Source organism: Oreochromis niloticus, linkage group LG9 (assembly GCF_001858045.2).
Source record: "Oreochromis niloticus isolate F11D_XX linkage group LG9, O_niloticus_UMD_NMBU, whole genome shotgun sequence".
Taxonomy (NCBI): Eukaryota; Metazoa; Chordata; class Actinopteri; order Cichliformes; family Cichlidae; genus Oreochromis; species Oreochromis niloticus.
The window spans coordinates 19,213,795-19,226,993 of NC_031974.2; the positions used below are offsets into that span (position 1 = coordinate 19,213,795).

The 13,199-nt window shown below is 39.9% G+C and overlaps 1 protein-coding gene across 5 annotated transcripts in view; it reads right to left on the reverse strand.

Moving 5' to 3' along the window:
* The window catches only part of LOC102075991 (uncharacterized), a 95,257-nt gene that overhangs the window by 67,534 nt on the left and 14,524 nt on the right, over window positions 1-13,199 (reverse strand). For 3 of the 5 annotated variants that reach the window (XR_002063338.2, XM_019363184.2, XM_019363183.2), the window contains exons 3-5: window positions 12,971-13,144; window positions 8,762-8,813; window positions 8,569-8,645 (exon numbers count right to left, since the gene is read on the reverse strand). Coding sequence is in view for 2 of the 5 variants with exons in the window: in XM_019363184.2 (XP_019218729.1) it covers window positions 8,569-8,645; window positions 8,762-8,813; window positions 12,971-13,144 (303 nt within the window). In the remaining 3 variants the exon portion in view is untranslated. Of the gene's footprint in view, window positions 1-1,328; window positions 5,488-6,444; window positions 8,043-8,568; window positions 8,646-8,761; window positions 8,814-12,970; window positions 13,145-13,199 lie in introns of those variants that run through there. The other 2 variants (XR_002063340.2, XR_003221701.1) reach the window with 2 other exon arrangements.

Consider the following 13,199-nt stretch of genomic DNA (forward strand, 5'->3'; position numbering starts at 1 on the left):
GGTACGGGTAGGCCTTTCAGTAAATATTCAGAGACCCCCCAAGAATTACCCAGAGCAGAGAGGACAGCATCTGTTTGTGTGCTTGTGCCGAGCAAACAAGGCAATTTAGAGAACACCAAGGGAGCTGCTAATAAACACAACCTTATTCCCCCTTCCTCCTACACCTGGCGCTGAATATTGCAGCACTACAGCGAGGATGCCTGTCTGCATGTGTGTGCATCTATGTGTGTGTGAGAGAGAGTGTGTATGTGTGTGATGCAATGCCTGGTTGACCTGACCAGGAGGGCTGTTATGGGGCTTTTGCAAGTGTGCACGTGATCGTGTGTATGTGTTATAAGGGAGCATGAGAAAATGTGCAACATGCGTGTGCAACCATTCATCATTCTGCAGCGAGAGGCGTGCCAGTGCTGCTGGGAAATGGCAGGTCTGTGTCCCATCACACCCCGGCGTCTTTGTCTGTATGGTCAAAGCTGCGCCAAAATGTCTGCCCTGGATACCTGGCATAGAAACGGCGCTTTACTGTACACAAAGGTGTGTGAGTACCAGGCTGTCAGACACTGGACTTCTCCTACTTGGATGCCAGTCACAATGGCCTAAATGCAGTTGTCCTTTACTTTATTACGACCAGACGAAATGGATTCTTGTGTTTCTTTTTAAGCTGTTACACTTTTAAAAGCAACATTATCATTTAATAATCCAGGACCTGAATTTTCATGTCATAAACATTTAAACTCTTCCCTGTTTTGCTTTTTTTTTTATTTTCCTGCACTCCCTGCACTCCCTGCAACTGTAGCAGTAAACATGCTCTAATGAGACCTGCAGCTTTGCTCGCCGCCACCACTGACTGTGATATGAAGCCAAAGTGACACCCAGTGAAACCATGCATCAGACCAGACACAAAATGGCCGTCCAGTGCCAAACTCCGCCTTGGCTTTCACTTCGTATCACAGCACAAAGCCTGGCTGGGGAGTGAAAGCTTTACAGCACATTTAGAAGAAAAACTCATGGCCCACCGTCAACATCTGTCACTACTAGGTATTTAAATCTTTTCACGTCCTTCCAAAGTACTGCAAGCCTTATATGGAGAGAAACATACATTTAAAACAATCTGAATTTACATTTGAGAGTTCTAGTTTGCATTTTAAGTGTAATTTGTTAGATCAAAGTCCAATAAATCCAGTCGACTCCATGAAATGATCCAGTTTGCCCTTCAAATATAAAAACTTCAAGGTCTCCTCAACTCTCATGTCACATACCTGGCAGCTTCAGAAAACAGACCGCAATCTCTCAGCCTTTGAGCCTTCGAGCAAAGAACCTACTGAAATAAAAGAGTGTGAGAAAATAAGTGCAAAAGGGGAGATTAATCTGAGTTATTACATTGATTAGATTTCCAGAATGCTAATTAAAAGATGTTAGGACATGGGCCCAGCCAAGGATCAGTGGGCTCTAATGAGGACCAATAAGCCTCTGTAATCTGCGCTGTAATGAGAGTGGTTTAAATGTAAAGTTTGCGGGGAGACGAGTGAGGAGGAGGATAGATGTGGTGATCCCGGAGAACCAATCCTATGCCGTCATTATAACCAGTAATAGCGAGGATTCACAGCCTCAGCAAAAAAGACAGAAATAAAAGTGAGATGAGCGAAGGCAGACAGAAATTCAATTACACTAAAAGAGGGTTTGTACAATAAAAACATTTTATTATTAGACAATTAACAGGCTGGTTTAATAGCTGAAGGTCACATACCCCCTTGTCTTGTATTAGGAGGAAGCCTTTGTAAAGTATCAGGGTAATATCGTTTAATGGGTGACCAGTCATGCCACCCTGGTGCTCCTTTTATCTCGTTTTTCCCTTAAGGTTTTAAGATTCGCACAATTTTACCATATTTGAGGCAAAAATATCTGTCAGTCTGTTTATCTGACGGTATATTTAAAAATATATATTGATATTTCACGCAAAGACAGAGTAGTAAGCCTTCCTGCATATATTTATGAATCTTTATTTGCATTAAAGTACTAAAAAAAGGAAGTTCTGCAAGAAAAAAAGCAAAGTGTACCGCCATGTTTATGTATTGCTAACTATCATCTTTTTGTCTCTATTTATGAATAGAAGCAAAATAAAATGCAACGAACAACATGATCAAGGATATGAAATGATCATCAATACCAGTTCAGCAAATAATGAACTGGAATAATTCACATGCGAGTCTATGAAGCAAAGAGAGACGGAGGCTTGACTGGGAACACATTTTCAACGAAGGAATCAATCTGCAGCAAAAGAAAACGGCAAAATAATACAAAGCAGACGGTAAAGGAGTCAACTGAAATTAGGAGGGTTGTTACTTATTTAGTGGATGCTCATTATTAGCAAATGAGCCTTACTGACAGGTGCACCCCACTCATTTACAAATTACAACATATCACTATCATCAGCCAGCTAATTTATCAGGAATAATGAGTTGTGTGAAAACAGGCTGGTAAATACTCAAGGAGAATATCACCCTAATGGGTCTCACCTGTCACGCGCTGTTTACGGCTTCTGGGGTGCTTGTTGGAGTGGCTTCAAATAAAAAGTATTTTTATATACGCGTCTTCCCAGCGGCCTGGAAAATCCCTACACCTGTTTACCTGCGTGGTTTGTAAAGTCCGAGAACTGAGCTGCTCTGTGAGGCACTAGCTGAATGCTGAGCTAAACTCACAGGAGCATTCAAACAGGTTCACAGTAACAATGCTAACATGTGGATGTTAAGCAGGTGTTGACTGTGTTTGGCGACTGACTTCGGTGTGTTTGCAGGCCAACAAATTAGCACTAAGTACATTAGGGCTGATGCAAATCTTATTAGTTTGGCAGGGATTCGGTCATGATCAAATTATTTGGTTTTGTGCTGGATGAATAAGAAAGAACCATCAAAGCTGTGATTCAGACCAAATTTCATGACCATATATATTTACAATAGTGCCAGAGGACAACTAAGGGGGTCATCCAAGTTAGTGGGATTTATATCTGTACATAATTCTTTGGTCTGCCTAAAATAAACAGAAAGTGGTAACATGGAAACCACCAGCATGGTGCCAGTGCTGCCAAAAAGCTGGAACTGGCACAAGTGTAAATGAATGAAACTGGTTCCATATTGTTGGTAACTAAACTACTAAACTTCTTTAAAAAAAAAAAAAAAAAAAAAAAGCACACATAATCCAAAAAAATGTGTTTTTAAAATTTTATTTACAGGTGATGGCAATTATTGCTAGTCTTAAGTCTTAATCACCTCTCATTTATTTATATGTTACTAAGAAAATGGGAAATAGGTGCAGTGAAACATGTGCAAACACAAATGTTAATACCAAATACAAGGCAAAAACAATTCTAATGAAAAAGTCAATAATTTCCTTAAATACTTTTATTCTTCAGAACAGTCTGAACTCTCTTAGGCAGCTTTCTTATAATTTAAGTAGTTTTCAGGAAGAGTTCTTTGGGGTTCTTGAATAACATTCAAAGCTCCTCTTTAGATGTTAGCAGCCTTTTGTTTCACTCTCTGTTGAGATGATACTACACTGCTTCAATAATGCTGAAGAAAATTTGGATTCATCACTCCATAAGGCCTGCTGCCACTAATTTCCAGTCCAGTTCTTGTGTAATGCGGCACACTTTAAGCCTTTCCCTCTTCCTTACGAATGGTCACCCTTCTACTGCGACCATGTCTGAGGAGGCTTCAGGGAAAAGTAGATGTATCAGCTGATCAGTCCAGTCCTATTTCGTAACTGATCTCAGATAATGGTTTTTTTTTAAGTTCTGCCACTTGTCCTGTTTCCTCAAACTTTTTAAGGACAAACTGCACACCATGCTGAAATATGCCAATTTTTCAGCTAATAGCTGTTTGGGAATCAACTTGTTGGCACAAAAATACAGTTTTATACTTTCAAACTGGGTTATCTTTGGTATTATGTAAAGTTCTGAATAAAGAAATGGGAACAAATGTGTTTTATGGCAGTTTATTGGTTCTTTGCTAAGTTGTCTGTTATTTTTAGACACAACATTGGTTCATATGTTGAGTTAGGTGCCTTTTTTATGCCTGAATGATTCATAGGTCATTGTTATATGGATTTGAAAAAAATCAATCCTCTAAAAATAGTCAGGTACAAGGACTGGACTGAAAATCTGAGAAAAAGCTGCCAATCTCCAAAGAAACGTTTTGAAAGACCTTCAGGAAGCCTGAAGAACTATTGCTGAAAACCACCTTAAAAATACAAGAAAGTCTGGCTCTTTTGAAGCAAAATATAAAAAAATGCTGGGTGGCTAAAAACTTTTGCACAAGTACATGGTAGTACTTGAAGTGTTTTGCATAAGTGTGTTTAACGTGGCATAGGCCGTTATATTCAAACCGCATTATTGTACTGAAAAAAAAGACATTCAGCTTACAGCTGAGGTATGACAGTGCTGATAGGCTATAAAATCATGTCATTTAATACCTCCTCTCACTCCTCCCTCTGTGTGGCTGCGTGGTCGACTCCCCATTAAGCCAATTCATCACCCCTTAAGAGAAGGCCATGAGACGGATCTGGTCTATCAGTCTCTGTGTTTAGGATGTGGTTACTGTTCTCATGACCAAGGATTTCTGCCATATTAAACATGGAAGTAAATGGCGAGGCCATCCAAACAATGGCTTTAGAGAGCTGCTTGGAGGAAAGCATAGCTTTACTGAGAATGAGAATTTGTTGAGAATGCCTGAAAAGCCACTGCAGTAATCAGATATCAAAATATGAGCTCAGTGATGAAACATTAATGTAAGATTTTGTCTGCCACTCGAAGCCAGTTGTTTGACGTGTCACTTTTCTAACAACCTCTTGAGAGAGGACCCCAGATTTGCATTTTTAGCCCCTGCTGCTGTAATGAAATAAGGTAGAGCGGAGCATATTTCAGTGGGCCTGTCAAACCCACTCACGCCCCTTTGCAAAGCACTCAGAAACTTCATTCCATCGCCACCCATTCTCACGGCCATGCTATAAAATTGACTATGACAAAATTAGCAAACCTAGAGTGTTTGGACACATTCCCAATATAGAGGGTTTCTCTTTTTTTCCTCTTTGCAATCAAGCCCGGGAACATCAAACATGAAGTCTCCTTGAAAGTTATTCAGTCTCTTTGGCGACACTGCAGCTATAGATTTATGTAATCACAAGCTTGTTAGGGAGATTTCTCAGGCCCGCTGACAGTGATGTGCACCGGGGTTTGGCAGACGTGACATCTGGGAAGCACAATTCTGCTGCACCACCACGCAAAAGCAATTAGAGATCTATATTCGCGGACAGGTCCAGACTTTGTTCTGTGGTGGAGGGATACATGGGTTTTAATGCCTTTATTAACATGACATGCATGTCCCGCAGACCATCTTCAGATGACAATCAAGAGGCCATCATAAAAAGGGGGGCAGGAATCAGTGAAATCATGCTCCACGGACAAGTCGGGACATCAGGACGGATTTTCCAAGTGAGCTGTTCAGAGAATAAAATAGTGCCTAAAATGATGCTGTGAGGACCACACAGGATTTTTTTTTAAACAGACAGGAGCTAACTAAAATTACACCAGTTATCAGACAACGCTAAAGATACTGTAAGGAAGCAGAGGAGTATGATTAATTAGAAATGAGTCAGTTTCAGTTGGGCAGGCTCCACTCAAACACACACCACTTACTCTTCAGCATTAAATGAATCTCAACTGGCTAAAGTAATTAGTTCAGTCTATTAATTACTATAATCACCCATTATCATGTTGGCCTTCATTTGAACATGTTTCATGGATGTAACGAGCCTGTAGCAAAGCTGTTTCCAGGGGATATTCTCGGTCTGAGTGCTAATTATTTTGTAATTAAAGGATAAGGATGGTGGTATTCTATATTTCTTGTCAACAAATACCATAAAACACAATACCGGACTCGCTTCCCCCATCTGTGTTGCTTAGAATAAAGATGTTTTTATATATTTCTTTTTAAAGCCTCGAGAGTAAAGAGTACATTCGAGATGAACGGTACTTGTGTTTTGCTCTGCAATGCCAGAAATGTGCGTGTGTCCGTCTGCATTTAACTTAAAATAGAGTGCCAATCATAATAATGAAGAAATAAAACTACAGACTGAAAAATAAACTTTTACAATTCCCACTTCTGCATTTGTGTAACATACAAACAGCGGGACACAGCCTCACTGTGGAGATTATACGCCCGCACATTTTGCTCACTAGATGACAAAAATCTTCCACAATATCTCAGTTTTTATCTTGGATTATAATGCCAGCCATGTCCGCAGCACTAGGGCTGCAGGAGCCTTTAAGTCGTCCCTCCGTGGGCTGTGATGAAATAAGGATGAGGTCTGAAGGGATGGAAGTGGAGTGCGGTAAACACAGCGGCCCTGCTACCCAGCTGTGAAGGTGACACAGGGACGCTACACACAGAACAAGCCCTTTTGATTAATCACAGGATATTTACTGGCTCAGATCTAATCAAGGACCGCAGGATCACAGGCTACATCATACACGGCCCAGGAATTTACACAGCAGAGTTAACCTGTCACCTGCCACTGTCCTCTTCCCTACATCTATAAACACTGCGCGTATAGGTCGGCCAGCAGTTACACAGCGCATGCAGGCGCCTTGAAACGACTCCAAAAGTGATTGTTTTATTTCCGCTGCAACAATATAACCTGCAGTCAGATACTCAACACATGTCGTTTGATATAAAACCTTATGGCAGAGGGGAGAAAGAGCCATTTATCTCAAGGTGGTCATGGTAATGGGATACAAGAACGTGAGCAGTTTTCCACCCTAAGTAAACTACAGCACGGTGTGCAGTTGACTGTCCTGCTGGCCTGTGTGCAGTGGGATTGTTATTTTCTGTGGAGGAGACGTAAACCGAGGGCTAATCCAAGATTACAAGCGAGAACGGATTAAGCAATTGTGATCTCTGTTGGCTTGTGACTTTTATAATCGATTTAACACTCAGAAGATATTTCGTTTTCAGTGAGGGCAGCTGGCAATTTTAAAAGAAACAGTTCTGTTTTGGGGGACGTTTTACAATTTCATCTTTCCAAGACATGCAGACTGCCATTTTTATGACTCTCTGAGCACTCTGAAGCTCTCGATTCATGGATGTCTGGGGAATCAATTATAGCTCTGCTCAAAGTCACAGAAACACTGAGGCTAAATAGACTCAGAACCTTCATCCTTTTGACATTTTTTGAATAAAAAAAATAGATAAACGACTTATGACTAAATATGAAAAAGATCCATCTTTAGCTTAATTTTAGTACATAGACTGTCTCTCAGCTATATGTGGTTCAGACCACTTCCAGCTGGTTGTTTTGGGGTGTTTTTTCATCATAACTTTGCTGTTGTGGTTCTCTTGAGTCATTTTGAGGAACTATAAACTCTATAAGCTCTATAAACACCACCTTATATGAATATTGCTTTTCATTGCCTCTACACGCAGAGGCCTAAACATGAATTAATTTGTCGTATTTTAACGCTTTACACTCTAAAGCATGACATAATTGCCAGATTTTTTTCTAATTTGCATATATGAGTTTTAATTTGCACCATATTTGTCACATTCAGCAATTATTGTTTTTTTGGGGCAATTTATTACTAAAAAATGTATCATGCAATTTATTGAGGTTTTGTAGTGGGGAAAAAACCCCCACTGATGATGAGGAGTCTGAAAAGTCACAACATAACTAAAACTCGACCATCCCCTGGCTAATGAAGAAGACTTGTGCGGTTTTATCTGCTGTGCATATCAATAATTACATGAATTCAAGTTGTAAAAATCATTTGTCTAAAACTACATGAAACAGAAAAGGACATAACCTTTAACGTGACCTGTGTCCTGTCTTTTGTTGTTAGCGCTTATACAGACAGAGACAAGAGGCAGCGGCCCCGTCGTGTTTATAAAGGGGTCCAGATTAAGTGTGGCTTACGCCATTGTGTCACCTGGAAAATGTCACTCCACAGGGGTGAGGAGGGGGAGTCTTAGTTCGAACAGGTTTACAGAAAAACAGCGCTGGAACAGAAAAGGGCATTTCATTTTCTTTTCTTTCTCTTTTTAAACAAACTAAAACAGACAAACTAAACGGGCCAGGATGATGACGTATTAAATATCTTCCCTCGATCACACAAATATGACAAAAAAACCCATTTTGTGTTAAATAGCCAGTGATGTACAATGAGCAATGGATTTTCTTTGTGCTATCGAGCCAGATTCCTGCCACAAAAGGCCTGAACAAATAGGCTATTGGACGAGAGCGTTTTTGTCTTCCCATTTCCAAGGTCTTTCTTGAGAATGACGAGTCACATTAGAAGCCAGGGGGAGGAGTAATTTCTGTGTCACATCCCTTTAGCCCGACCTCACTGACTATCGCCAACATGAGAGCGTTCTCACTAAAAATTAATCACATTTGCCTTTTTAATGGCATCCCTCATCCTGCTGCCAAGAATTCACAATCATCTTCCTGCTGTTGTGTGGTACTTCAGCAGCCTGGCATGTCTGGTGGTGACAAAGTGATTTCAAGAAGTGTATCAATACTTACATCACCCCTCTGGCCCTTTCTCTTCACTGTTGACACTGCGGCACTCGGAGTAGGCCCAACTGGCAGGAGGCCATCCACTTTAAAGATAAACACACACACACACACACACACACACACACACAGAGATCTGTAGCAGTGGGTTTAAAATATGTCGTGAAATGAGTTAATATAGTGTTAGGAAAACTGCATTTACCATGTTGAGGTACATTTACGGCGAGAGACAGATCAGGTTTGTCAGGTGGCACCTATTGGGTTGAAAAAGTCACCGCTGTCGCTCAATGACATTTTCACGGTGTAACACAGAAGAAGGAAAATGTGACACTAGATGCTCTCTGTTATTTTTAGTGTGGCTTGAATAAAGAGAAAAAGAAAAGACAGAAGAGGAGAGCGATTACAAGTCCATCCTGAAACACCTCTGGGCAATTATTTGGGCTGTTATTTTGAATAATTATTTAAATTACCAGGACCTCTTCCTCCTGGAAGTTATACATCTGCCACAATCTGAATTTTTGGATGAAGTTTTAAACATTTTTGAAACCCTCGGTTCAGTTTCAACGGCCTTACCCAGACCTGATTACTGCCAGACCTGTTTAACTAAAAAAAAATTTCTCAAATAGAAACTGTCTGACGAAATTAAGTCACCTTAAAGATCTCAAAAAGCAACACATCATGCCACGATCTAAAGAAGCAGCTGAAAAACTAAATCATTTGCATGCATCAGTCAGGAAAGGGTTACAAAGCCATTTCTAAGGCTTTGGGAGTCACTTCATCACATGACAAAGAAACTTTAGGCTCAAATCACAATTCCTTGTTACCTTTAACAGAGGAGCTTGAAACATCTTGTGTTACATGACGACAACTAAAATGCTAAAATGACTCTTAAATCTTTCATTTTTCAGAAAAATCCCCTAAAAATCCCCTAAAACACAGTATATCAATGTGATGATACACGCACACTACATATAATACACTCCTAGCGACTGTGCATGGAGTTTAAACATATGAGCATCTAAAAGAAATCAGTAAAAAACAAATCAAATTGCTTTTAAAGAACCAGAGTGCACAACTTGCAAACAGCAGAATTTTGACGATAAGAAGACACAAAAGTGTCTCACTGGCTTCTGCCATCAAATATTCAGACACACTTGTAATTCCTTGTGAGTGAAAAACCCTGTAAAATGGCTGGGAAACAAAACACTTGTGGTAAAACAATGTTCTGAGGACATTCTGTCAGATTCTTCTCTTTTTTACAGATTTCATCGCTGAGCCACTGTGGCGTAAATGCTTTAAAACACTTTGACATAACATGCTGTGTCCAGAGACTCTCTGCTTGTGAATAATGAATCTGCAGTATGTTCTGAACAGCTGTCTTCTTGCAAGATGTTTTTTTTTCTCCAAGGTTTTTTGGTCGCATCCTGTCCTCGAGTTTTTGAAACCTGCATAATTTAACCGATTTACCTGGTTCTCGTGATGACGGCCACCGACCAAACGGTGATTCTTAAACTTGCAACAAGTCGCTGCGATTGGACAAGTAACGGAGAGTCAAGAACTATGCTCAATTCTTGCAACTCCCCCACTCTTCATATTTAATTCAGAGGTTGTGTATTTCTTTATGATTGCAACATCTGTTTGCTCCCAGTGCCAGCTCCCTCTGTCAGCCACCCTCTGTTCAATAATTCCTGTTCTGACCCCTAAGAGCCCCTGACATCACAGTGCCGGCTGCTGCTCAAACTTCACCGGGACCAGACACAAAGAGACAGGTGCCTACATGCCACCAAATCATCTGCCTCACAAACCTGGTTCTACATAAACACATCAGTGGCCATGTTGCACTGGAGTAGGACAGATAAATCCATTACTCTTCTTTCTATCGTTACCAAATGGCTGATGCTGGACATGGAGAGAGACTCCCTAGGACTTTGCATGAACGTGTTCTTGTGTCAGAAACCGGGAGTAAGGAAATGCGACAACTGCAACTGGCCTAAGTTTTTAAGTAATTTATGAATTTTAAATCACCTTTATAGTTCAGGCCTGGCGGGTTAATGCTTTAAGATCTAAACTACAGCTCGAGCAAGGCTGAATAACACTGAATGTACACATATGAAGAGTTGGCATGCAACTAGTGTGACCAATCTCTGAGCTGTTTCTGCAGGGAATTATGCTCTGCGGCCAAATCATAACTTAGAACAGTATCATCCAAAACAATGGATCAGATTGCAGTAGTTAGTACAGAGATACTGCCTCAAGTGGTCAACAGTGGAGAGCAGCTTACTAAAAAAAAGTGTCGTAGCCTTGAGACACTTCACCGAAACATTACCTCTTTTTGAAAATGGCTTAAATTAAAAGTTCTGTCTTTGAAGCATTCTGTACCTCTGTGTCTTTGACTTGTTGTATAATTATAAAAAGAGTTGCTGAAAAGAGCTCAGTCATTTCCTATTTTACAAAGATCCTCTAAAATGAACTGGAAAAAAGACTGATGGTTAGTCATAAAAAAGGTGATTCATATTTATGCATATTCATTCATATTTCAAGCTATTTATAATAACTCAATCCTAATCAGTACTCACTGTGCTGCGTGATATCAGAAAGCACATGGAAAAGAAAAGGGAAAATCTACACCGTCTCCAAGGTGACATTAGGAAGTTTAAGGTCTTGGGTACAGGCCAGAAATGCCACGCCCCCCCAAAAAATAAAAAAAATAATCCTAAACACAAATTCAAGTGGGAAACCAAAGCCGGCAGATCTTATCCCAAATAGCTAATCTACAGGAAAAATATGAGCTAGTCATGTTACCTAACTGATACCTGCACACTGCTGATGTCTGCACATGCACAGTTTCCATTTTGCTGTGGTAGGCACGTTCATTTTCATTCTGTTTCAAGATTTGCATTATACATATGTATGTGATTTAGAATAGCATTTGTTTTTAAAGATTTACCATTTTTCTGATATGACTTTATGAGTTTTGGAATGTTGGCCCACTATTCTTTAGAGTGTTGCTTAAGTCTATTGAGGTTTGCAGGTATTCATTTATGCACAGCTCTCTTCAGGTCCCAACACAGCATTTCAATCAGGCTGAGGTCTGAACTTGACTGGGTCACTGCAACAACTTTATTCTTTTATTTTTCATGCATTCTGTTGTGGAGTGGCTGCTGTTTGGGGGATTATTGTCTTGTTCCATGACGAAGTTTTAGCCAAGCTTTCACTGTCAGACAGATGCCCTCACATTTGACTCTGAAATACTTTGGTATACAGAGGAGTTCATTGTTGACTAAATGAATGCAAGGTACCCAGGTCGTGTGGCTGCAAAACAGGCCCAAATCACCACCCCTCCACCACCGTGCTTGACAGTTGATAAGCCGTGTTTTGTTTTCATCTAATATACTGTAGAACTGTGCATTATGGCCAAACTTGCTCCTGGTCAGCAAATTACCCAAACCTCTGTTTTTATAGAGATGCTCACACGCGGTCCTGTGAAAGCTTTTTTCAACAGGCCTTTATGTGTAGTAAACAAAAAAGTGAAAAATGTGAATATTTCACTCATAAATCCAAGTGAAATATTTGTGCCAAATCTAAGAAAATTGAGTCAAGACATTCAAGAGACATTACTTTAACAAGAAGGAGACATGAGCACAGATGAACGCATAACAAAAAAGACACTTCAGACTGAAATACGTTAGATTCTGCTGAGTGTTGCTTAAATTTATTGATGTACTGATGTAAGGTGCCACAGCTGCTTTAATTTAACAGTACTGGTAATTACCAAAATAATGGTTTTATGTTTCTGTAGTGATTACAAGTACGTGCAAGGTCTTTAATCAAAACGATATTTTTATTTCTAAAGTATAATTGTTGTTGTTGTTGTTGTTATCCATGATTGTTTAAACTTACAGTTTTACTAAAAAAGCTGAAAAATAATAAGGCACATTATCATTTTTTGATGTCAAATTACAGTTATTTACTTGGACTATTAATCAGAAAAATTTGTCTTAGTACTTGAATAATATCATGCTTGATTAATTTGTGACTCCTCAGAGAAGTCCAGTGTGCCGGCTCAAATTAGGATAAAAGAAAAAAAACATCTGTTTATTACTTGCCTAATAAATAGCAATATCATTTTCAGCTTTTACAGATTCCTATAAAATTTGTGTTTTCTTGTTTTTCTGGCAGGTGCTCTAATTTATTTCTTAAGAACTGTATATGAACAAACACACCGGATTTCAAGACTATTTCATGAATTACCAGAACACCACACTGGATTGCAGCAGGTTTACGCACATCAGATCTACTTCCTGTCAACAATTATAACTGATCAAAGTATTTTGTCTGGTTTTCTCAGCGTGATCTTCATTGTCAGAGACACTGAAGGTGGTGGGGTCTATAACAGATGCTACCCACTGACCTTAGAAAACATGGCGGAGGGGCCAGATGTTTGGATGACCTCACAACCTTGGGACCAGCTGATGTGGCAGTGATGGAGATGGGTACTGGCAGAAGAAACTGATCTAGTGGCATCAAAGGTTCCCATTTTTCCCGCTTTTTCTGTTTTGGTCTTTACCCCCGAAAGTGGGCAATCCTGGAAGGCAGGAAAACACGGAGAACAGAGGAAGAGGGATATACAGACACAGAAG